Source organism: Phaenicophaeus curvirostris, chromosome 1 (genome assembly GCF_032191515.1).
Source record: "Phaenicophaeus curvirostris isolate KB17595 chromosome 1, BPBGC_Pcur_1.0, whole genome shotgun sequence".
Classification (NCBI taxonomy): domain Eukaryota; kingdom Metazoa; phylum Chordata; class Aves; order Cuculiformes; family Cuculidae; genus Phaenicophaeus; species Phaenicophaeus curvirostris.
In genome coordinates this window covers 121080156-121107287 of record NC_091392.1, presented here as the reverse complement: position 1 = coordinate 121107287, position 27132 = coordinate 121080156, and the positions used below count along the sequence as shown (strand labels likewise).

At 42.3% G+C, this 27132-nt stretch overlaps 1 protein-coding gene across 1 annotated transcript in view; it reads left to right on the top strand.

Moving 5' to 3' along the window:
* The first annotated feature begins 13395 nt into the window (after positions 1–13395).
* The window catches only part of LANCL3 (LanC like family member 3), a 32463-nt gene continuing 18726 nt past the window's right edge, over positions 13396–27132 (top strand). Inside the window, exon 1 of the mRNA XM_069873297.1 lies at positions 13396–13963. Within this exon, the coding sequence (XP_069729398.1) occupies positions 13415–13963 (549 nt within the window). The 5' untranslated portion in view covers positions 13396–13414. The remainder of the gene's footprint in view (positions 13964–27132) is intronic.

Here is a 27132-nt window from a genome sequence, read left to right as displayed (position 1 = left end):
ACAGGTGAAAAAGTGGTGCAAGTGGTGCGGCTCCAAAGAAGTGAAGGTTGGGGACAATCTCAGGCGCCTGGGACAGAAGGGCAGTCAAACTAAGCATGACCTCAGTTGGAGCCTGACTGCACTACAAATAGTCACCATCTTGTAAATACCTCCAGGGATGTTGACACTTCCCTGGGCAGCCTGTTCCAGTGTTTGAAAACTGTTTCAGTGAAGAAATTTTTCCTAATACCCAGTCTAAACTGCCCCTGGCACAACTTGAGGCCATTTCCTCTTGTCTTATCCCTTGTTACTTGGGAGAAGAGCCCAACACCCACCTCGCTACAACCTCCTTGCAGGTAGTTGTAGAGACAGGTAAGGCCTCCCCTCAGCCTCCTTTTCTCCAGACTAAACAACTTCAGTTCCCTTAGCCGCTCCTCATAAGCCTTGTACTCCAGACCCTTCACCAGCTTCATTGACCTTCTCTGGATACATTCCAGCACTGCCCCTTTGTTGTAATGAGGGGCCCAAAACTGAACACAATATTCGAGGTGTGGCCTTACCAGCACTGAGTACAGGGGGAAAATCATTTCCCTGGTCCTGATGGCCACTCTGTTTCTGGTACAAGCCAGGATGCTGTTGGCCTTCTTGGCCACCTGGGCACACTGCTGGTTCATGTTCAGCCAGCTGTCAACCAGCACTCCCAGTTGCTTTTCTGCCAGGCAGCTTTCCAACCATTCATCCCCAAGCCTGTAGTGTTGCATGGGGTTGTGGTCCAGGTGCAGGATCCAGCACTTGGCCTTGTTGAGTTTCATATAATTGGCCTCAGCCCACCGATCCAGCCTGTCCAGATCCTTCTGTAGACTCTTTCTGCCCTCATGCAGATCAATACTGCCGCACAACTTGGTGTAGTCTGAAAATTCACTGAGGACACACTCAATCCCCTTGTCCAAGTCACTGATAAAGATATTAAACAGAACTGGCCCCAATACTGAGCCCTGGGGAACACCACCTGCGAATAGCCGCTGGCTAGATTTACCTCCCTTCTCCACAACTCTTTGGACCGGGCCATCCAGCCCCGTGTTCTACCTCATTTCATGAGCACTAACTTAGAGTTAAAAAAAATTAATGTAGAATACATTAAATGCATTTTCATTTCTATCCCTATTAAACAGAGCATTTCAAGAGAACCAGAATCTGTATGCAGAATTCAGAGCATTTGATGTACCAGCCTTTAAACAAAATACAATCCATATTTAATTCTTTAATTCTCAGAACTTGTAAAAGCTATGAGAAATTGTTCGTGTGTTCAGATGTCAGAGAAGCATAAAATATAACACACAGAAATTATTTTTTTCTATTTGTTGCTTTCTTTTTCTTTTCTTCTTTAACCCTTTCCTCCGCCCTTCCCCAGTTCTGTAAGTCCTCAAGGCCAATTTTATAAATACTCCAACCAGTGATTTATAACAGAGAAGTCAGTTTTCTGCCTGATGTGAGAATTTGTGATGTGTGTCATATACAGATAAATTTGAGGCCCACTGAGGAATTCTGTATCAAGTGACCCAACTGCAGCTCCACTTGCTGTGAGCCTAATAGAGCAAAAGCATGGCATTACAGGGATGTCTCACCAGATGTCTCCCTTGTATCAAATTCTTAGGTGCAAAGTTTTGACGAGGTCCACTTAGAAAATCTTCATGAATTCCATTTAAATATGTTATATATGACTGTAAATATTGCTGCATAGTCATTTGTTGACAAGAGAAGACAGTTTTAAAGTAGTTTCTCCATTTAAAATTATAATGTTCTTTAAAAGAACATCGTTTGCTGATTAGAGATACCAGTTCATTTAGCTGCAGTGCCTAAAGCTTCAAATTTGATTGCATTCATTTTAATCACATAACGGATCTTATTTTCAGCAACATGGAGTAGTTTGTTCCAAACGTTTTTATGAATTCTTAATTCATCTCAGTTATGCCACATGCTGGAAATGTTATTACTCTTACAAATTCCTAACGTCATAAAATCCCAGCCTACATGGAAGAAAAAGTACTGGAAGAAGGAAGTAACTTTTGAACTTTTTAAAAACAAACTTACTTAATTTCAAGTCTTTAATCCTGCTTATGCTTCCCTAAGGGACAGGCTCCAAAAATGCATATGACCTTTGTGCCTCAGGTATAAAAGACCTGCCAACTTCCAGAAACTGAGAGTGACGCTAATACAGTTGGCTCATGCAACACTTCCCCTGAGGGTGGCTATATCTCATTTGTTTGCAATGCTGTACCATGTTCCCCTTCTTACTAGATTAAACCTACCTTCCAGAAGCAGCCAGCTGCTCCAGCCACCATCCCTTATTCCTCCAGCCAAGAGGACAAGGGAGGAGAAAATAGACTAAGTGGGGGGGAATGTTATTTCACAACATGCCTTCCTGGCTCCTGTACCATGTCCTCTACCCCGTAATCAGAGTACCACCTCATCCCGTATATGGGATCTTACTCTCTGGGAGAAGACAAACCTGAAATTTCTGGCCCAGCAAGACAAGCACCAAAGAGGGCAAACTCCTAGCAAACTAAGGCAGAAAGAGTTTTTTGGTAGCGGAAAAAAATGCACCTGGCAAGGCACCTTCTACAGAATTTGTCTTCTGTCTGCAGCATGCAGGAACACCTTTTTGGAAATCTTTTTTAGCCAAGGATTAGAAGGGGACCTACAATGAATTAACTAATAATTTTACTGCTGACACATGTAAACCTCTGGTCCTAACCTCATACATTTAAAAGTCACGCCTGTGGGCCATAAGATGAAGAACAGGGATACAAGGACATTATGAGTTGGCAGGAAAATGTTGCCCAAGAGCCACAGAGCTCCTTTCACACTACACTTGCTGCCTGCCAGGGAGCAGGGAGTGCCCACACTCCCCAGGACATGCGTGCCAGGCATATGTGGGCAGGAAAGTAAGAGGTTCACTACAATGTTCCAGAAGTTAATGGTCTTTCAGTGTTATTTTAGGAAGAGGTCATCACTGGGCCATAAAATTCTTGGAATGTGCCTTCTCTCATGCAGAGACTCTCCAGAGTCTGAGTCCTCAGAGACTGAGGCAATGATGGGGAAGATGCCAGGGGAAAATTCCTTTGTATAACAAGGTCAGATATACTGGTTTTCCATCTTTATTAACTGCCCAAGCAGTGAAAAGCTTGGAGGGACAGCCAAGTCCAATCAGATGCAGCTCCAGGAAACATTATGCAAGAATAAGACTTTGGTATAATGGGAGTCCAGGACCTTAATGCAAATGGGAGTTAAGCCTATTGAAAACATCAGTCAGATCTCCTGCTGAGATAAGGTTGTTCTTATCAGAAGAAATATTTGAAACTTAAATCCATCATTTGAACACAACAATACCTAAATCTAAAGGTGGATGCAGGAAAATGGAACTAAGTACCTCAATGCGTGCCTCTGAGCCTGCCTATGCTGGGAGGCAAAGTAACGTTAAAAAGAGAACAGTCTGTACGTTGACTAACATGCAGAGGTTTAACTTCTCCACAGTAAGTAACAAGCACTGACATCTGTGAAAGTCTCTGTGCATTGGACAGCAAGCATCCAGACGAGGGGCATCCAGAGAGCCAGACAGTCCAGCCCTGCCAGCATCAACAGCTGCACTCCCAAGCGCAAAGACAAAATTTTTATTGCAGGGACTTCTGACGACTGAGCCCAGCATCCTTTTCAAAGGAGAGGCTTCTCATTGAACTTTGTATTAATGCCTGATTCCAGAGAGATGTTTGCTTTGTTTCATGATTTGATTCTGATAGAGGGAACCAGGGAAGGAGAGGCAGCAAGAGGAGGTAGCAAATGCAGGTAAATTCTTCTAAAACAGTTGTGATTCTAAATAAGTTCTGACAAGGTTCTTCTTTACACAAATGCTGAAAGCAATGAGATGGCACAAAAAAGACTTGCTACCAGCACCAGTTTGGAAACCAGGAAATAAATCAAGCAGTAAATTAGTAGGTATAACTGTTTGGATTTGTTTGGTTTTGATGATGTGTAAAAGTAAAGGTAATAATCAGAAAGTATTGGTTCCACTTCAAAATGATTTTCAGACTTACCAGAGCAAGTTTTATTTTTCAGGTTGGAAACATGAGGTTATATATATATACATATATATAATTTATTTTTGTTTATAAATGTTACAAATATATATAATTTTCCTTACCTACACTACCTTTTTCATTGAAGAGCTTGAATCATCTGTCTCACATAGAGAAATGAACAACAACCATGTTGGGGTGGAAAGGCAGTAGTTTTTTTTCTGTCATTCATTAGTCTTACTTTGTATAGTTTTCAGAGGTTTAAAATATCCTTTAAGCAGCTTCAATTCTGCTTACTTCAGAGAAATCTCAACTTACAGAAAGCTGGGAAGGGCAAATGTGGTATATTCTGTGCCAGAGCAGTACAGGTCTGATCCACTCAATCGTGGGCTTTACATCAAGTATGCGAGCAACTCCACTGACCCTTATGATTTACTGAATCAGAGTGTAATTTCGTAATATCCCATCCAAATTTACATCCTAGTACTTGACTATGTCTCCCTGCATAATTCATGAAGCTGTGAATTAGTTTTATATATCTTCTAGCTTTTTTTAAAAAAAGGTGTTTGCAAACTGAAGACTTGAAAACCAAAAATGGTTTATGGCATTCTGGAAAAATCCCAAAGCATGATCTTGCAAACAATATTTACCGAGAGCAGTGAGGATTATTTACACGTTTAAGATAAATCCCAGGTGTAGATATTTCCTGGACCATAGGTTACACATTTGAGAGTGCAAAAGTAGGTTTTTTCAAAGACCAATAACACTACTTCATATTATTTTAATTTATAACTTCAAACCACTAATAAAGCTTACTCCTACTGAAAAAAAACCCCAAAGCAGAGTATAATACATTTCACATTTCTGTCATGCCCCCTTGGATGCTGACCAAGCAAAACAGTATACACTGCTACAGAGATGAATCTTCATCTCTTCATCTACCACTGTCTAGTACAGCTTCTATGCATCCCATCAGACTAACACAGAGCAATGAAATGAAGACAGAAGGTGCAGTAAGTGCAAGAGCTGTAAATGAATGTGAACAGAAATTGATTTTGAAATGTTCTTGGCACTTTCCCAAGAAAACATTATCACTGTACTTAAAAAAAAGAATGCAGTTTCAGGATTTCTATGAATTAAAAAATCTGGACTCCTTAGTTATTTTCACCTCTGAGATCTATTTTCTATTCAGTTGCAACATATACATAAAAACAAAGAAACTTTTATGTACTTTTAAAACCTAGTAGACTAAGAATAGTACTGGAGTACTGTGGCTGGTTCTGGGCTCCTCATAACAAGACAGATATGGAGCTACTGGATTGAGTTCAGCGAACTGTCACTAAGATTATAAAAGAACAGGAGCCACTCTCATATGAGGAAAGGCTCTTAAGAGCTGGGACTGCTCAGCCTGGAGAAGAGAAGGCTCAGGGAGGATCTCATCAGTGTATAGAAATATCTGAAGGGCAGGTGCAAAGAACACAGAGCCAGGATCTTCTTATTGGTGCCTGGTGACAGGACAAGAAGCAAAGGGCACAAACTGAAATGCAGGAGGTTCTGTCCGAACATCAGGAAATGCTTTTTTACTGTGAGGGTGACTGAGCACTGCAACAGGTTACCCAGGGAGGTTGTGGAGTCTTCATGCTCAGTCACTTAAGTTTCCTGGACACAGTCCTGGGTAATTGGATCTTGGTGGTCCTCCTTGAGCAGGGAAGTTGGACTAGATGACCTCCAGAGGTTCATTCCAACCTCAACCACTCTGTCATCCTGTGACTATATTGAAAATGGTGCTTTAAAACGTGTCAATCAAAAAAAAAATCCCAATGTGACTGCAGTTTTCTTGACTATTAGCCTAATTTACTTCCTATATCTTACATTAAGCTATCTGATTCATTCTCTGACTGGACAAAAACTATACATGGAAGTCAGTTTATTTTTTTTTCCTAGGTCTGCAGTTCTACAGGATAATGCATCAGGATCCTACAGACAGAAGTCAGCACTCTGCTGATTCATGAAAGCATCTAGGCTGCTCTCACTTGCACAGAGCTCAACCCATGTGATTCTGCACGACTTCATGTTCCCTAACCTTTACTCCTTAGGTTATGCTGAAAATAGCTAGGATAAAAAGTTCTCAGGAAAAGCCTTATATAAGTTTTTTATTTTGTAAACCCAGCCTTGTCTTACGGGTTTGTTAGTTTACAAAAAAAAAAAAAAAGAAAGAAAAAAGAAAAAAAACAACCCAGCCAACAAACCACCTGGAAGAGGTTTTCTTTCTGGACAAAATGATATTTCTATGTGTGGGACAATGTGTGTGTATGCATCTTTAACACAGCTTATCACCTGGCACTATGAATATCTCAGATACGTCAAGCTAAGAAATTTAGACCTGGTCGATGTGCAGGGCCAAGAAGGAAATTTTTAAAAAGGTCAGATGCTGCACTAGTTTTGATGATTTAGAACTTGGAAATCTTTCATTCACATTAGCATGTATCCTGCTACCTAGTGTATCATTAAAGGATAGCTAGTTTATGAAGGTGCTATCTTTCCTCAAGGACATTAAACTGTTATTATCATTATCATCATTAGCTGGTTTTAAGACCCTAGGACATATTCTTATCAGACTTTGTCTTATTGCCTATAATTCCAACGACATTATTACTCAGTGTCTGCAGCTGCGTTGTCCCAAGGCTGTGATGGGCCAAGTCATTGTTCCCAGGTCTCTTCACCACCTGCAGATGCTATGGGATGAGGCCCACTAGGTGCAGGTCCTGCCCTAGCAAGAAGAAACATGGTTCTTTAATAAAAGTCTAACGTTTCCATCTCAGCAGTTACAAGATGAGCTAGCACAAAGGTTAGTGAAATGTACAGAGAAAACATCACAAATAAAAACGTTAGTTCCTTTCAGGTAAAAACACTATTTGATTGCAGATATTGATTTTTGTTCCTGTACTTCGAATTGCTTCCAAAATCTGGCTTCAACAACAATGTTACAACTAAAATCTTGCATATCACACTGACATGAATTGTAGAAAAGATGCACTTCAGGAAATTTAAAATTTACAACATATGTTGTACTGACAGGCTAGTTAGTAGGGCAAAAGTAACGACTGTGTTTTAATATTAACAGTGGAGTGAAGAGTAGGACTGTTTGCTTTGTTATTCCATTAGAAAATGTCAGAACCATGCAGAGAACTGGAGATGAACTACTGTTCTCTAAGCATGTAAGTATACTCATGGTTCATTGCAAATCTCCTTGAACATAATAAAATGAACACAATCTCCTGGACAAAGAAACTTTGGATTGTGATAGACATGACTGCAGAAAAGAGCTACACCAACCTGTTAGTCTGAGCAGGCACAAGACAAGGAAAGGAACACCAGGGATAAAAACGTCTACAGAAAAAGCTCAGGACAGGGTCAGGGTAGTGCTAGTTTGAAAGTAGATTTTTACCAGTTAAGACAAAACACAGAATTTCAAGCCTCCTGCTCTGCAGAAAGCATTTGTCAACAGCTGAGTGGTGATTCACTCATTGCAAATAAGTCTACATAGAGATGATGAAATATGTAATACTCTCTTCAGAGGCTTCATAACAGCTGGTACATTTTTATCTAAGCTGAGTGCCTTATCAAAATTAGCCCACCTCTCCAAATGGAAAATACAATATTCCATAAGCAGAATAAATTCTGTAAGCAATTCTGTAAGCAACTTCTACCCACACTTTCACTATATTATTACAGGGATCTTTAAGTTGTTCACTATACATTCTCACAGAAAAACCCCACCAAAACAACCAAACCTAAAACGTTCTAGCCTTGCTTCTTAAGGTAGCAAAGTTTGCATGGTCATGCATGACTACCCAAGTACCTATTCAGCATTTTCCGCTATCGCCATAATTTTGCATCTGTTGGCAGATTTCAACCAAATTTGCTAATAAAGTCTCAAAGAAACCAAATCCCTATTCACTTCCTAAGTTTCAGGAAACTGAACAGTGGACAGAAATTCAGTGCGCCTTTGGAGAAAAAGTCACACAGTACAGCCCTTTACTATGGGCCAGCTGTAACTCAACTCTGTTCACCAGCTCCTGACACCTGCCAAGTCCCCCAAGCCATTCGTGGCACATGCTTCCCAGCAAATGGGAAGAGCATGGCTGGGACACAATGACCAAGGTGAGAAATGCCAACACGGGACAGGCCTGGGAACAATACGGTGATAATGGAAAGCAGAAAACAAATCAGTCAGACACCAGATCTTATTGGTTCCAGTGCTCATAGACCAACTTGATTAACAATAAACACATGCAAGTCTCAGACTCCAGGTCTACTGTGTAACAGCAGTCACTGTATAACCACTGGAATCCAAATGAGGTGGGCTAATTTAAATATCGGACACAATGTTTAACATAATCTCTGTGAAATAACATGCTTTATCTTCTGATGTGCAATTTCTCTTGTGATTAAATGGCAATAGATGCACTAAGATGCATCGGTCACGCAGAAATTGTGCTTGTATTATAAACTATACATAACAGAATAAAAGGTTGACTGAGGAAAAGAGATTCATTTGTGCAATGCCAAGACACGCTTAATTTTCAAAGCAGGTCCTCATACCACTGTCACTTGGTCATCATGGAGTGAAAAATACAAAAGCTTTTGTGTATCTTTGTAAATGGAGTCCATACAGAACAGCACAGCTCAATCTGAGAAAATGAAAAAAAAATACTGGTAAGAAAACGGAATACACTGAGCAAACCAAGACTGCTGGGGCAATGTGGCTGTGGAATGACAATGCTATGAGATCCAGTGGCTGCCTCCACTGCATGACTCCTGGTTTGAGTTCTTCATATTTCAGCTACTGGCACAGTCTCTGCAGTGCACAGTGATAATTTCCTCTTCAAGAACCCATGGCAAGGAAAGGGCATGCAGGGAATACAAGCACTTCTTTCCTAACACAAACATGAAACAGCTCTGCCTATTTCATTTCCTTCTGCCAAATGCCCAAGGACCAGATGCTTACCACCATGAACTGGTTACCGGGCAGGGATAGAGGCAAACCTCTAAGCCTCAGAGCCACTCATTTAGCAGTGATGGTTCCCTGCGTAAAGCCCAGTAAGGCATGGAAAGGAGCTAGCTGTAAAGCTGACCTGCAGTGGCAAACATCTGTGGGAATGGAAGAGCAGCACTAGGCACTAAGAGGTACTGATTCAAACTGGTAGGGTGGGAACTAATTTTAAATTTAACAGCCAGTGCGCTCAAACCAACTCAAAGCCCCTCTAGCACAACCCTGCTAACATGTTCATACTACTAAATACTGTTACTGAAACTCAGGCTCTATATGGGAGCCCAGTGTTTCACCTACAGCTCAGAAGAGATGTGGGATACAGGGTAAGAACATAACTGGCAATCATACAGTTATCCAAAAATCCTGAAGGCACATTAAATTGTTACATCAGTAAAAAGTATACAAGACAATGACAGATTAACCCCTAAGACATTTATTAGAAGATGCCTCCAAGTCTCCGCACTACAACTGAGGACAGACTGCTGTGCTCTCTTGGAAATATCAGATGGCATGGATTCCCTGAAGGAACCTGTAAATAAACAAGTAGAAGTGAACAAGCATACATCCTACATACCAATAAGTAGTTAGCCCTACTTTGAACATGGGTTGGACCAAAGGACCTTCAAAGGTCCTTCCCAATCTCAATTACTCTGATTTTACATTTTATCAATACGCAACAACCCTACCTCCAGAACATGTGTTCTATAATGATGGATTTACTAGAACAGAAGAAAGCTCTGAGGCTTCAGCTCCCTCCTCCACTGTTAACCCCACCCAGCACACCAGTATCATATCCTTTTTTTTGTATAATCCATAATTTGTTTCCCACTCCTTGGCTTGCTGCATCAGATTTACAGAGACAAAAAGCTTCACCAGTGCAGAGGGGATTCAGACTGTTTGAAAGCTGAAGCCATACACTGGAGGCTTGTGCTTACTCTGGGACCAAGAGGAGGGCAAACCTCAGAGGATGATCTGATGAGAGACACATGATCTACATCTGAGAATCACTCCTGCTGCTTTTCCATTTGTACCAGACTGCACCTGTGCTTGGCTGAGTGAAAAAGATACGTCCTGTCTGACATCATGAAACTTTTACACATAAAAATATGAACAGTTTAAGAATTAACTTTTTTACAGCTGTAAGAAGCATATGCATCATTTAAATTTAGCTCTCCTTTTAGCTTTAGCGATTTATTACTCTTATACAAAAGAAGTACAGTAGGAACTGCCATCCTCATGTCTTGCTTGATTGCTGTATGTCTTCTGCTAACCCTACATTGGCTAAGAACTCTTTTCTTTGTCAAAAGACTCTCCAGAGCACAGAAAGTGTTCCATTTAGGCACGTCATTACTGACTCCTTTTTGAAAAACATTGTGGCCGTTTTATTAGACCCTCATAAGGAAAAGTATTGCTAACTCAACTGATTTGCTTATAAAGTCTGTATTTTTCTTAAACCCTTTGTTTCTGAAACTGGCGAAAATCCATTTCCCCTTGCTGAGGTTCTCAAAATGAGGTGCCTGTGCCAAGGTTACTCGCTCAATTACTTTCAGTGCAGGGAGACAAGTACTTCTAGCAAGAGGATTCCTTCACATGAATGGGAAAACCATGTCTAAGACCCTCCCACCCCAGAAGATTGCAGGAAATACCAGCCCTTTTAATTCTAAATAAAAGATTGAAAAGATGAAGCAAACATCCACAAAATGTGGAATAAATGGTGTCAGAATGAAAAATGAAACTCCCAGATTTTTACTTAAAAGAGATGGAAAAAAAATGTCTCTGAGCAGATCATAAACCCCATAAAAAGGAAAAAGAAAAAGCACAGGTTGGTTGAAATGAAAAGTGGGTGTGAAAGCGCAAGTCAGGAGCTGCACAGAGTTGAAGGTACTTTGAGGGGGAAGCAGGGAGAGGGCTGAAACAAACAGACAACAGGAAGCAGAGAAAAGCCAGCCACAACTCTCTAGAAGGGTCCTTCAACATCCAAAGTACAGTGCTTTGGCTCTCTCTGCTGCCGTGCCAGCTGCTCACCACTGGCTAGAGCCTTGAGCAAGCTGCTCCTTCCACCTTCCTTTGTGGAGGCATTCAACTACAGAGGCTGCATCTCCTGAGAAAATAAGAGACCACCAGGGTGACCACAAGTCATGCCTCCTTGATAACAAATACACTGATGCTGCACAAGTTCACATCGGTAGAGGAAGATGTGACAACTACGTATGGTATCACATAAGAGTCACTCTCGGTATCTGCTTCAGTATTTTCCTTGGTTTTTCTCTTTTTTCCATGAACTAGGCGTCTATTCAGTGGCCTACATTTTTTGCTCCTCAGAAGCTCTTCTTGGCTCAGGCATGAAAGAAAAGGGCCAAAGATGGCCTTGTGCCATTGCTGGTCTGCTGGGGACTCGCTGAGCTTTCCATGTAAATCGGCCTCAGGCCGTCCTTGTTTGGATTTGGCTGCACCCTTCAGCTTTGGCTGCAGCAGCCCCTAAGGGGCTGTTCCACAGCCAGAAATAACTCAGCAGCCCTCTGGCCACCCTTTCTGCCTCTGGATCTCTCCTGCTCGCCAGGCGCTCATCCCTGAGCCAAATCTTCTGGCAGAAGCGGGACAGGAGAGGATGAAAAACCCAACAAACCCCTTTGTCTCAGGGATCTGCAGATGGATCGGGCAAAGGCATGGGAAGAAAGAGCCGCTTTCCTGGCAGGATGAGCTGGACTCCAGAACGGGGCACGTCTCAGCTCAGTGCTCTGGAAATCTGGGTCAATCACAGCCAGCCTCCCCACACAGTTCAGCGGCCCCTTGAGAAGCGCTTGCTGAACACAGGTGAGGTGAGGATACAAGAAGTAGTTACTATTACAAAAAGTGGTATATTTTGATTTAAGCTGAAATAGAGTTTTCATCCAAGTAATTGTGCTCTTCAAAAGTTAGACAGAATGTCCCTCTGATAGCATGTTTTCTTTAAAACAGTGTTTTCCCAGACACTGTTCATTCTTTGAAGACAATAACACCTTGTGTGCAGTGTAATCTGTGCTGAATAGATGTCCCTTCTGTAATCACCTCTGTTTGTAGTTTCTTTATATCTTAAAGGCAAGACCAAGCAGAGAGTTGGAGCCAGCTCCAAAGTAGAATCATAGAATCACTAGGTTGGAAAAGCCCCACTAGATCATCAAGTCCAACCATTCCTATCAATCACTAAACTATGCCCCTTAGCACCTCATCTACCCATGCCTTAAACACTTCCAGGGAAGGTGAATCAACCACCTCCCTGGGCAGCCTCTGCCAGTGCCCAGTGATCCTTTTCGTGAAATATGTTTTCCTGATGTCAAGCCTAAATCTCCCCTGTCGGAGCTTGAGGCCGTTTCCTCTCGTCCTGTCCCCTGTCACTTGGAAGAAGAGGCCAGCACCCTCCTCTCTACAACCTCCTTTCAGGTAGTTATAGAGAGCAATGAGGTCTCCCCTCAGCCTCCTCTTCTCCAGGCTAAACCACCCCAGCTATCTCAGCTGTTCCTCATAAGGCCTGTTCTCCAGCCCCCTCACCAGCTTTGTTGCTCTTCTCTGGACTCTCTCCAGAGTCTCAACATCCTTCTTGTGGTGAGGGGCCCAGAACTGAACACAGGATTCGAGGAGCGGTCTCACCAGTGCCGAGTACAGAGGGAGAATAACCTCCCTGGACCTGCTGGTCACGCCGTTTCTGATACAAGCCAAGATGCCATTGGCTTTCTTGGCCACCTGGGCACACTGCTGGCTCATGTTCAGTCGGCTGTCAACCAACACCCCCAGGTCCCTCTCCTCCAGGCAGCTTTCTAGCCAGACTTCTCCTAGTCTGTAGCACTGCACAGGGTTGTTGTGCCCCAAGTGCAGGACCCGGCATTTGCCCTTGTTGAACCTCATGCCATTGGACTCTGCCCAGCGGTGCAGCCTGTTCACATCCAAATTAGTAAGAGATTTGACCGCTGTGAAGTTTCATAATAACATTAAAATCAGATCTTGGAAAGTAATAGCAGACATGTGAGATTTCCAGGCGAATTTATACGCGCAAGCGGAAAACATATTCCGTAACCTTCAGCTTTTGTCCTCTTGCGCGGGGATCACTCCCGCACGTCGCCCAGGCCCGAGAGAGGATGCTCGCTTACTAAAACTCCAGAACGAGCCTTAAAGAGCCTCTCTCGCCGATGCTTTCGGGCTCGGCGGCTCTCCCCGTCAGACCCGCCCCGGCGGCAGCGCCCCTTCCCCGCCCCCCCCCAGCTCCCTCCCTCCCTCCCTCCGTCCTCGCCGCCTCCCGCCGCGCAGAGCGCGTCTCTCCGGCGCGGGGGCCATGGGTAGCCAGCGCTGCTTCGCCAACCGCTTCGACGATTACCCGGGCAGCCCGGCGGCCGCGCCGGACCGGGAGGCGACGGTGCCGCTGGTGACGGCCACGATCGAACGCATCCTGCGGGAGCTGCCGCCCCTCGGCGGCGCCCGCGGGTGCCAGGGCGGGCTGTACGGCGGCGTGGCCGGCGTGGCCTACATGCTGTACCACGTCTCGCAGTGCCCGCTGTTCGCCCCGTCGCGGGACGCCTACCTGCGGGCGGCGCGCCGCGTGGTGGACGCCTGCCTGCGCTACCAGGAGGAGGGCGGCGGCGAGGCGGACGCCGACACCCGCGCCGCGTTCCTGCTGGGAGGCGCCGGGGTGTACGCGGTGGCGGCCCTGGTGTACCGAGCCTCGGGCATGCCGGACTTCGCCCGCCCGCTCGGCAAGTTCCGCGAGCTGAGCGAGGTGTGCGCGCCTCTCTCCTTCCTCGAGTGCGGCTCCGACGAGCTCTTCGTCGGCCGCGCCGGCTACCTGTGCGCCGCCCTGGTGCTGAAGCAGCGGCTGGGCATGGAGGTGAGGGCCGGGGCCGCGGGGAGGGGTGGGGGGAATGAACGGGCTCGGGATGCGCCGCGAAGCTTAGCGGGTGCGGGCGGAGGCTGCTCGGGGAGGCGGGGGAGGCGCCGGCCCCGGAGGGATTTAAAAGATGGATAGGTAATTGGTAGGTAACGGCCCAGGGAAGCTGTGGCTGCCCCATCCCTGGAGGTGTTCAAGGCCGGGTTGGATGGAGCCTTGAGCAGCCTGATCCAGTGGGACGTGTCCCTTTCCATGGCAGGGGGGTTGGAAATAGATGATCTTTAAGGTTCCTTCCAACCCAGACCACTCTGTGATTCTACGGTTCATTCCATGAAGCGCTCAGGGGTGTGTTTGAGTAGAGAACAGGTACACTTGGGCTTGATGGTCTCAAGGCTCTTTTCCAACCTGGTGATTTTATTATTCTATAACGTCCTGGGCCGCGCAGGGCACCGTCCTCGCCTCCAGTGTGCAGTAGATTGGGATGCACTGGTGCCGAGCTTCCCAACAAAAGACTAAAAAAATCCTTTTCCAGCTCACAGGTTGGGGTCAGGAAGAGCCCCAGGGCGTGAGTGTTATTTTCTCTAGTAGCTGTTTCTCCAATGCCCTCCTCCCCGAATATAATTTTGATAGGAATGGTTGGACTCAATGATCCGGTGGGTCTCTTCCAACCTGGTGATTCTATGATTCTATGATTCTATAAAAGATTCCTCTTTTGCAAGAGGGACTGGGGGGCACGAGGTGTGTGAGATGCCATCTCGCTGCTGGGGCAGAGCCCTGGGAACAGGGATTTTCCAAGGCACATGGTTTTACTGATGCCAGTGTACAAAAGCTGGTAGTGCATTGGAAATCTGGCTATGTATTTTGGTGTTTTCATGAATGAGAGCTGGTTTGGTTTTTTTCCTGGAAGCGTGAGATATGATTATGGTTCAACATGCTGTTGGTTTCAGTAGTTGTGTCTCTACCCAAGGATATTTTCATTGTCACTGCTGAAAATTCAGAGCTTCTACTGACTACAGCATGATAATTAATGCAGCTGACTCTGTTTGCTGTGGTGTTTGTTACTAAATAAGGGGTCAGTGTAGTATCTGAGCAGGCATTTGTTAGATTTTTGTTCCTGTCCTCTTGTCAGGTCCAATCTGTGTTTCCTCAGTTAATCACTGATTTGCAAGTTCATATGCTTCTGGCTTTCTTTCCTCCTGGGAGAGGAAGCATCTATTGGAAGTAAAGAAATTATACCAAACCAAGTGACTCTACCCATCCAATACTGGTCACTGCAATCAGAGTCCAAGGAAACATATTCAGTGGAGGAGTCGGGAGACTCTAGGGTATCCAGAGAAGACAATGAGAATGTTAAGTCGGTTGAATGATTTGATTGCCTTGAACAAAAATTCTTATAGCACTAAGCATTAACACTAGCACACCGTACGTGCTGTTTCTTTGTACAGGATTCTGTCTGAGGAACCATAACAGTTATTACGTTATTCGTAGACAAAATACAACCAACCTTTTTATTCTGACAGCATCGTCTATGTGAGGAATATTTTGTAGTTGCACGACAATCCTACATGCAGCATGCAGCAGTGCCGGCCTGAGGGGATGGTTCATCACAGAAAGAGCAAGCTACCCCTGTTATTTCAGTTTGCACTGGGGAGTGTGCCTGGTACCCATGATGGTGTCATGACATACCGTCTCAATGAAGTAGCACCCTGGACTCTTATTGCTTCACTTAGTTCCATCATCCGTTTACCTCATGTCCTTGAGAGCAATTGCTGAACAATTAGTAGAGTAGGTGCAATTACCTCTTGACAGCCAGTGCAAAGAAGGGGAGAGCTCTCTTCTTTGCTTGCTTGCTGGCTGAACAGTTATACTTTACACAGCTGTGAAGAGTTAAACATCCCTACAGATGAGCGCAGGTATGCGCTTATTGTGGAATCCATTTAGCAAGTGGGTTTGAAGTACAATCATAGAGAGGTTTATTTTGCGAATAAAACATATTCTGTGGCCCCTGCGATGTTATAATCAGTAACCTAATATCCTTCCATGGTATTATTTATTCTATCACCACATTGTAATTTTAAATGTACAGTGTAAGAAATAAACAAAAATAATTTTAAACATTTATGTATTAATAAAACCAACTTTAATTTTTAATTTTAACAAAAGTTAGAACTTTAAAATATTTTGCTCCTTAATAATAATAATAATAACAATAACAATAATAATGATTTTTAGTCTCTGTGTACTCATGCTTGAGCAGAATTTGGATCCTGTAGTAAGTGTTTCCATCCTAATACAGAATTATTTTAATTGGTACATTGCCAGACCAGACCCTGCATCTTTTTTAAAAACAAAGAAAGGGATGCCCAGAGAGAATGCATGTCATTTATTACCCAAGGTCAAACAGCAAGCCAGGTACATCCCAGAATAGAAGAAGCATCTTGTGATTCAAACCACTGGAAAATGCTACCTCCTGTAATTTGATTGTGCACAGTCTCACATGGCTCATTGCAGCATGTTTTCTTGTTCCCCGTGTTCTTTTTCCTGAGGATGCTGTGCAAACATTTCTAGCACAAAGTGAAACCCATTCTTTACTTTGAAATACAGCTGCTGCTGTCCGTATGGTTGTTCTTTTGTCCTCTGAAAGAGTCAAATGGTGACCTGTACACAAGAAATTGCTTGCCCTTGAAGAAAGGCTTTTTGAGCAAATTTTACAATTTATATTGTGGGGTTTGAGGTTTGGTTTTGGGGTTTTTTTTTCCAGGCTGAGAAGAAAGGAGACTGCATTATTCCAGTAAACACCAATTTAGGTCAGCTGCTGTGCCCTGATGCTTCAGTTTCTTGCTAAAAAGTCTTGGTGTTCTAAGCTTTGCAAGTTAATAGACTGTCCTGAAGGATCCGGTCTGTTGAGTGACATTAACCTCATATGAAGAAGGCATTTGCATTCAGCTGGTTTTCAGAGTTTTAGGCTAATACATTGTTTTTCCCTGATGAATTAACTGGGAGTTTTTGCATGAGTAAGGATTAATCCAAGTTAAGATGTTTATTTTCATCCTAGTTTCCAATACATTGTAGTCAGTGTGTCCCAGGCAGAGATAGGCAAAATATTGTTTTGGCAGAAACAGTGTGTTATTTATATAAGGTGCATATAGGTAAGGTGGTGTACTATAGCTGTCTTCAACTGCTGTTGGATTCCTTTTTTGTTTCTGTTCTGGCTTCTTTGGGTACCTCTTTTTCTGATGATTGTAGTACTGTTTCATTATGTGTTCCTGGGGAAATCTGCTTTTAATTCTCTTTACTCAGTCTCTGTTTGTGTGTGTGTTCCATAGTAAGACAACATTAAAATGGTGGTCTCACCTCCCTATTTGGATGGCATTCTCTCCTCTCCTCATTTTTCTCAGTGATATTTCTGTGCCATTTCGTGGTTACTGGAGGACGGTGTGTCTCCGTAGTTGCACTTCCTTCTGGCAATGTAACTGTCAGATGACAGAGGTGAAGGCACAGAGATTCAAGTGGCTTCTTGTGTCACCATCTGCTAAGACGTTACAGCTTTTTAGCACAGCTCAGGTTTTCTTTTAATAACTGTCTGAACTGATGGGCTTGAGTGACTTCCACTAGCTGTGGGTTGCAGCAGAATAGGCAACGATGGATAGCAGTGCACCACGTAGAAGGTAGGGCAGCACTTTGCATGGCTGCCTGATGCTGTGGTTTCATTGGAGACTGTAGGTTTTTAAAGATGTTGGGGACACCAAAAGAGACCCTTGCCCGCAGTTGTAGTGGTGACAAGCTGAACCAGCATGCTACGCTGGCAACACAGTCAAACCAGTTTCCTGAGGGGCTGTGCCACTGGGGTCAGTCTTGAGAGCCTGCAGAGACCTTAAGCTCTTTCAGGCCACAATGTGGTTAAGCTTTCTTTCTGTGTGGCAGAGGGGCATCTCAGTTTCCAACAAATGCAATGCCGTGGTTTCGTGTGTGTTTCTGAGGTTATTGTCCTGTCCCATGGAGGGCACAGTTCTGGTATTATTCTTCTATGAGGTACCGAGAAAGGGGAATGGTCTTTCTAGCAGAAATCCATTGAGTGTAGGACCCTGCTAAAAAACATACTTACCCTGGTTGCTCTCTGTCACCAGAGCCTCTTTTCTCTTGGTGTGTAATGTCTGACATGTAGGTACCACTGCAGGGGAGATGAGAGGCAGGAACATCTTTAAAACACAGTGGAAAAGGCTCCTGTGCAGTGCATGGGACCTGACAGGTCCCACCAGTGTATTTCATAACATTCTGGGAGGGAAGATAGAAGTGAAGGAAAATTATTTTCTTTCAACCCCTCAGACAACTCTAGATGATATTACTTGTTCCTTAGAGTCTTCCCTCTAGCTAGTGTTATGGAGACATTCAAGGCTTCACATTTTGGGGGTATTTTTTCAGTCTCTTAGAAAAACATTCAGGAAGTGTGAAAGAAAGGAGCCAGAACGTGTTCCCTTGCAGCTCCTCAAAGTGGAATGTAAATGTATTAATGCTGAACATTGTGTTTATGAAAGACACTCGATGACTGATCTCAGAAAAGAAGATCTGCAGAATACCCACACAGGAGATGCACTGCCAAATGCTTGGCAGCGTAGAGTCCCCATGTTAGGCTTTTAATCTCACCTGTGCCTGAAGGGGAAGAGTTGTCCTTTGAGATAAGGTTTCATTCCCTCTCTGTGCCCATTGAAGTCCTTTCTCGCTGTGGAAGAATTTGACAGTTCATCTGAAACATTGTGGTGTTTGAAATGTCAAATATCATGGTGCTAGCTGGAGCTGTACTGATTTCATTATTTCATTTTACACAGGCCACTACACAGCCAGGACATCGGATTTGGTTTTGGGTTTTTTTTGCCACAGAGGATTAAAATGAGATAACAGTAAAGATAAAAAGCTTTTAATTCTAGCCTGCCTCTTTTAAATCTACAGTCTTCTAGCCATGGTTTCCCAGACCACACCCAGGGGCTAGATTTTGCATTAATTTACTTAAATTGAGTAATTTAAGCCAGGAGTTAAAAATAGGAGTTTTCTAAAATAAATAGTGAAAAAAGGGGAATATTTGTGCCTGGGTTTTTTTTAGAAAGCATTTTGAAATAGTTTGGCTCTACATTTCAGAACTTCTCTGTTTCTCTTCAGCAGGGCAACACAAATCTTTTTTTTATTTTAAACAGCCTTCAAATTCCAAGATGGGGAACACACTGGACACTGAATATCAAGTTGTAGAGTTAAAGTAGAAAGTTTGGAGTTGAAAATACTGAATTTCAAGTGTGTTATTTAACAGCCAGTAAAAAAGCACTTTAGCATAGAAAGATGTGGATCCTTCCAAGACTGGAGGTTTGATTGGCACCAGTTTAGCTACATACATTATATATTCTGCTGCAGAAATGTGGATTTCAACTGCCTATAGCTGAAAAGTGGTATTAATCTGTCATTGTCTTCTAAAAAGACAGTTTTGTACAAAAGCTGTGTCATATCTTTGCATTGCTTTGTGCTGTTAGAAGAAAGTTTGCCTGTGCAGCAGCATCCTGTTGAAAAAGCAGCCTAAGCAATAATACTGATGTTATAATATCAGTTTTTAACAAAAAAAAAATATATATATATTTACCCAGAGGCATCTTATGTATGCAAAAAAGATCTTTACTTCCCCATGCTTCTTCTAACTCCTGTAAACTTCACATACTGAAATTTAATTCATGATCTTTGTCAGTTTGGTCATCTTCCTCATCATCACCATTGAGAACTTTTAAGGCATTTTTTGGAGTTTCTCAGTACCACTCCTCAGTCTGCTAGAAACAGAGGTGTTGAATGCAGCATCTTTCTCCTCTGCAGAGAAGAGCATGCTGCCTCTGTCTTGAAGATGAGATCTGTGGAACAAAGCACAGAAATTGGAACAAGGGCGTTTTTGTGGAAAGGATGCTGAGCAGTTCTTTGGACCTGCAAAATGTATCTCATGACTGAATCTCTGGAATCATCTGGAACGATAAAAGCCTTTGAAGCAGAGAAGCGGGAGATCTCTCCAGCAGAGAGGTGCAGGGTCTGGGTGAAAACTACTATTCTTCAGAGTGTTAGTTACTTGTGGTCGGTTTGGTGGCACAGTGCAGGAAGTTTCTTAAATTTATTGCCTTAGGTTTTCAGATTTTTGTATGTTGTATTTTATACATATGTCAGGGAACTTCATTACAGTACTGTGTTTCTACAGATAGCTATATTTGACATTTATGTTTTCCTCCATTACAAAAGCTAATAGTGATTTTTGACATAGCTCCCACGAAGGACCAAAAGCCACAGGTAACTGTGTTAACTCACAGTTAACAATGGATGATATAGCAGAAAGGAAGAGTGCATGTGTAAAACTTGTCTGTATGGTGGAGTGTATGAAGGCAGAGAAACAAGCAGTCATGGGAAAAAAAATGTTTGAGGCTGAGCAGAGAGGAGAAAGAAAGAGAAAATACAAAAAAAAATTATAAAGAGCAGCAGAAGTTCTTAACTAGCAAAAATATGAAAATGGAAAGCTGCAGAGTGGTAGCAGAATTCAAAGGTGAAGGGCAAAAGACAAATAATGTAGACACTGGAGTGGGGGAGAATTAACACTGAAATTATGTTCTCTGGCAAGCTGGTGTGAATCTGGCTAAGGTTCTCGATTTGGAAGAAGATGAAAGTTCAGTAGGAGAGTAGAGATAGGCAAAAATATTTAGGGAGCAGGCAGAGGAATAAATGACATTTCATTGAGGAAAACTACTATTTTTGTCTGCTCATTTTTTGTTTTTCACTCTTGTGTCACCATATTGTCTTTGCATAGGCAAAAATAGTTGTCATCACATTGTGTGCTTGTAAATTCAAAGCACAACCTTATGTCTTATATTCCATATTTTCTTCCTCTAAAGAATAACTGAGATAACTTCTTGATGTCTGGAAGCAAAAATGAGCATTTTCATGAATGTTGCTGTGCTTCTTCAGACACTGACACTTTCCTATTACATGCACTGCTTCTCTGTTAATTCAGCTGGACAGTCTTAAAATCAACCTACCACCCTATTGACAGGCTCTATAAAAACAGCCAGTAAACCACTGCCATCAGCCTTACCTCCAAGCAACAAAACAGCTCTGGAGAGAGGATCAAGGAGGTAATTAGATGGGTAAGTCCCACGGTCTTGCTCTGATGCTGTTGGAACATCCTGTCATGGCATGGTGTAAGGCATTTGCTATAAATGGGAATTTTGTTTGTGAGCCAAATTCTCTATTGCACTCTCATTTTAGAAAATCAGAATTCAATATATGTAATCAGGTCACCATTTTTGATAAGACAGTCTGTCAAAATGCCTCTTTGTCTATGTCTGTCATGCATTTGTTTGACCATTGACAAGCATGCGATTAAGCACCAAGTGATGTTGTGTAACCTTCTGTCCACTCCGTTACAACAGAGCTCAAAGAAAATATCCTGTCAAAACCAATTATTTCTTATCTATGTTGTAGGGTTATTTTCAAGGGATAGTTAGTGAGCTGATTAATTTTTCTAGGACTGGCAAGGCAAAATAATTGAAATGGCTATTTCATTTTAGGCAAACATGATCAAGAAGTATCTTAACAGCAGTCCAAGCTGTTGCTGAGTCATTTGATGTTTCACAGCTCAGTATATTTTGATGTCTGAGAGCAGAACCATAAATCTATTTTTGTAGCAGATCAGCATTCCTGAATTCCTCATTTTAATGGCTAAATATCTCTTGTTGAAGAACAGTGGATCATGAGCGAGATGGAATACATGTCAGATAGCACTGAATGACGCACCCCCCCACCCCCCCCAAAAAAGTGGCAGATAAATACATCTTCTAGCTGTTCAAGTCATTTAGTTATTTTGTGTGGTTAATATTTTCCTTCACAGAGTACCTCCATTTCCAGATTGGTAAAATATTAATGAAATTGAGGATTGTAAACTGGGGATATGGTGGTCAAATTTAGATTTCAATGTCAAGGAAATGGAAGCTGCTCTTGAAAGCGTGTGGACCTGTGGCTAGAGGCAGCACAGGGCAAAGCAGGTCTCCACCTGAATCTTGCTGTAATTTAAGTCTGATATTCCTTGTCCTGTCCATTGAGAAAATTCTAGTCCTCTTAACACAAGCTCTTCATATATTTCAAGTCTGTTACATTTCTACCCTTAATCTTTTCTTCTCTAAACAAACAATCCTAATCCTTCCAATCTTCCCATGTGTTTCATGTATTCTACACCTCTAGTCATTCCCATTGCTCTCTGCCAGACTCCCTCCAGCCTTTCCTGAAGAGTGCCAGAAGTTGGACTCATGATTCTGGCACAAGCCTTTCTAAATGAGCGGAGAGATAACTTTGTGTTTCTTCCAGGTCTTGTTTCTATTTATACAGCTCAGTAAGGTGTTTGCATCTCACAGCAGTGTGACACTGACTCACATCCAGCTCATGACCTGCTATTATCCAGCAGTTTTTAATGGGCTGCTGCTACATGGACAGGTATTTGTTAGGAAAAGCCTCTGAACAAGTGAAGTAGGTAGGGGTCATGCAAAGAGAGGGAATCATTGAACCAAAGATTCTGTGCTGTGTTACACAAAATGAGAAGCTTCTCAACTGCAGGAGCTTTCTTTCATGAATGCCAAGTAGAGACTCTCCTTTCCCATGTTCCTTGAATAAAACTGGGAATATGTTATTCTACATTGTAACACCAGATGTGCCATCAAATAATCAGGGGGTGTCTATGAAATGGTAGGGTTCCTTTGTGGAACTGTAGTTAGAACAATATAATTGAGGGACCCATATTAAGTCAATTACTTTGTCCACACTAGTTATCAAGGAGTAAGTGAAGTCTGAAGAACTGTCTGGAGGTTAAACTTAGTTTGTTCTTGTGATTTACTTTTGTTGCTTATGTAAAGGAAAAGCTCAGTGTGGTCTCTTTTCCTAGTTCTGTCTTCTTCAGTGAGGGTCATTTTATATACTCTTGGCTTCACCAGCAGCATGAGTCAATGGAAATATGTCCTTTTGTTTTTAATAAAAGTTTCTTATAGCTTCATCCAACATCACCAAATGTCGGGTTTTTTGGCCTAACGGAACTGCCCTAACAAAAGCAAAAATTGTCTTGCAGTAAAGTCATTCTATAGACAGGGGTTGGAAGCATCAGCCTTGCCATAGATGTTCATAAGACTTTGAGAGTACCATTTTCACTGAAGTTCTTTATTTCTTGTAAAGCTAACTCCTGATCTCTGGATATTTGTGCTTGCCATCTGTGAAATGGCTAATGTTATACTTAATTTTTTAATTTTCTAATGCTAAGCCAGTGATTAGTTGGTCAAAATTGCAGTTGTAATAGCAATGGACCCCAAGATACACATTGCAGGTCTAACTATTTAAATTTGATCAGATGTAAGTTGGTCAAATATAAACTCCAGGAAAATTCTTAGTAATAGAACAGCAAAATAAACTTCTTCAAGCTGTTTAAATAAATATTGGTTTGTTTGTTCTTGGCCTTGCAGAATTGAATCAATCATGAGCTATCTTATGCCAGGCTGCTGTATTTGTCCATATACATTTCTTATTATGCCAGTAAAAATAGCTGGGAATAATGCTTATATCGCTACTACGCATCCAGAAGACAAAGGGTAGACAGAGTTACAGTAGGAATACGTTTGCCTCGTTTTGATTTTGTTCTCTCAGCCCTGTAGGGCTACCAATTTATTTTGGTGAAACAAATATTGTGAGATAATTTTTTAAAAAAGCACGTAGGTAAGGTGACTCAAACTCAAGGGGAGAATCTAAATATTTCTAGAGGAGTGAAATCCACACCATCTGTCTGAACAGTATATGGGCATACTTATATTTGGATTTGGGTCAGATGTAGAGTCAAAGTTATGGCCAAAGCTGGAAGGCAGCTCTGGAGATCATCTGGCCCAACCCCTGGCTCAGACCAGAGTCCCCAGGACCAAATTGCTGAGGGCTTGATCCACTTGGTTTTGAATCTTTGTACTCTACAACCTCCCTGGGCAACCTGTTCCTGTGTTTGGCCACAGTAAACAAGCTCTCATTTTAAGTATATTATGTAGAATTTTCTGACACTGGGCACTTCTGAGGAAAGCCAGGCCTCATCTTCTCTACTCTCTCCCATCAAGTGTTTATACACATTGATAGAATCTGCCCTGAGCCTTCTCTTCTCCAAGCTGAACAAACCTTAAGTTAATACATGGAAAGCACCCATGGAGTGCCAGAAAAATAAAATCTGACTCCCGGAAATAGCAGTTGTTCCTGCTCTGTTTGCTTCTTTCCCCGAAAGCAGGCTCACAATGCTATTCTACCTTCTCTGACTTCCTCTGGTACCTTGGATAGGCAAAAGATTGCATGTTTTTTTCCCTGCAGCAGCAAGCAGGGAAAAGCCTGAAGTCCAGAAGTGTCTAAAGGAGCCTTTCAGTGTTGTGCTCTGCCACAGAGCCTTAAGCATTGATTGCATCCCTCCTTGTCAATTTTTGCTATATCAAGGAAGGGCAAAATATTCCCCCAGTAGCCAAGTATTAAGATTGACAAAATTGTTCCTGACTCTTGCAGGTAGTCAGGAAAGTTCTGGATCTGAAAAGCTTTATTGTAAAGATTTATTTTTTTTTTTTAACAAAAGCAAAGCAGTCTTGGAGCAGACTGCAGCCCAAGGGCTTCTCAGTGCTTGTACCTCTGCAGCACTGAACTGTGTCTGCAGGTGGCTGGGACACCTCTTAAGCACGGAAACTGTGAGAGAGGTTCTGTTCTGTTATTTTTTATGGGCTCTTCTTCAGTTTTGCAAGACAGACATCAGAGGACTTTGTGTCCTTCTGGGCCTTTGAAGTGGAGTTGCTTTACTCCAAGGGCATCAGAATATTAAGCACACAGAATAGGTAGGAAAAGCACCTGGCAAAAAAAAATAAATTAAGTAAATGCAGTTTAACTTAACAAGCTTGAGTTGGAAAACTAGTCAACCTGTTGTGACCCGTAGGTCCAGAAGTAGCTGGCCAGGCCCTCCTGTCTCACTTTTCACAGTTCCTCCTGTAGGGCTGCAGAGAACAGCTGTGTAAAACAACAGATCCAGCAGAAGAGAAGCATGGCATAGAGGGCTCCCAGGGCAGCGACAACACAATGTCAGCTGTAGCATGAGGTAATACCAATTCTTGTTAGTTAATTATAAAGCACTTTGAGATCTTCAAATGCAAGGTCATGACTAAGTACAATGGATGTTTATTTATTACTGGTAATGCTGGTATGATTTGTCTCATGGCTCTTCCTCCTCTTCCTCCTTTCTGTGTGGGGTTTGAACTCTTAATCTGAGCTGCGCCTTCTGGCACAGCAGTCTCTAACCCAAAGAGTGCTTGGTTTATGCAGTCACAACTAAGAATAAGTTGCACAAAGAAAAGATTGATAACACTTTCCTCACTTTATTATACTACCAAATGGCAATTTTTTAGCCAGGAGAAAAGTCCCCATGATGATCCCATTAGTTATCAAGTAAGCCACATTTTAAAGAGCTCACACGCTCACATCATCACAACTCTTACTCTGCACTTGAAATGTAGGAGTATTGAATTATAAATGGCTGTCTGTATCTGAATTATGTTTTGAATTGCATTTAGAGTTGTGGGCATATTTCCAGATAATGCTAATAGCACTGAATGCCACTGGACACTCTTGTTACTGCCTTTTACTTCAGAATTGTCTTTATCGATGTGCCTGGGAGGATCTAGGAGTCACATACAGATCATCAGGATTTTTACTACATCAGACTGCTACCACAGTCTAAGAGTAGGGTAAAATTCAGATGACTCAGAGGACTGGATCACCTTCATCTGGTTTTCCTGCATTACATTGTCAGCATTCTTCTTGTACCTCAAGTTGATATTTCATTCAGCGGAGTATTGGCATGGCACAAATTGCAGATCATCACACAAAGTAAAAGTGGCATGATTCCAGCATAGAGTTCTCTAGAATTACCTTTGCTTGAAAGTGATGCTAGTGCTACTCTAAAGTGACTAATTTATGCTTCTACTGACCTGTGAATGATGCTGTTTTGTCATTTACCTCGTTTAACTAATTTCTCAAGTAGCCATATTGTTCCTTGGCAGCAAATATTTAGACGTGCTTGTAGATGTCACGTGCCTCATAAGTATCTGCATAATAGAATGCTACATATAAAGCAGCATGACTTAGAAGAATAAAGAAGTCTTGTGAGACAAACAAGATCACTTGCTGTAAATAACGGAATTATAAAATTAGTGGCTGATGGAACAGCAAAAGCCAATACCCTGTTTACATTTGAAAAAAGCTTTTGATGCACTGTCAAATATAATCATCCTTGAAAACTTAATTCATGCTGACTTGGATGGGTCATTGTGGATTTGGAATTGGCTGAAAGACCACAAGCAAAGCTAATTGTAAATACTAATAAGGGACTGATGTAGGAACTGGCTTTATTTATTATCTTCATTAATGATCCAGAAAAGGCAGCTCACTGGATAAGAATTACTTTGGCTTTTAAACTGAGACAAGTGCCAAATACCATACACAGACAGAGGGAAAGTATGAAAACAGCTCAAACGATTAAAAAATGAGCTAAAATGAGGTTTATTTTTAGCAGTACAAGCACATGTATCTGGGGAGAATTCTCTGTAATGCTTATCCTCTGCTAGGAAGACACCAAGATCCAAGTAAGCTGAAAATGACAGGGCTTGAGTTACTTGTACTCTGTGTGAGAGTATGTTGTCTGCATGTGTGCTGCATCATTTCTTGTACATCTGGATGTAACATGGTAGCACATGTGAGTTCTACACTTACTGTAATGTAAATTAGTATTACTTTTCTTTATGTTTATTCTGCATGGGAATGAACAGCTAGTACAAAGGAAAAATTGTAAACAATCCTGATAGAGATTAGTACAACATGGCATGAGATCAGTGAAATTTTGGACTTTCTACACAGATGTACCACTTAACAGCGACATTATAGGTTCACTCTTTATGCTTCTTCAGGCCTTTCCATTGCCTAAAACCCACTCTGAATACCAAGACCTGAAAGTTTTGTAGTCAAAACTTTCCCCTGCTTCTAAGATTTGGATGTGCCTAAATGTCCAAGGCACCTAGTTTATGCACTTGAATTGTTCTGGGCATCTTTTGACAGTCATGCAA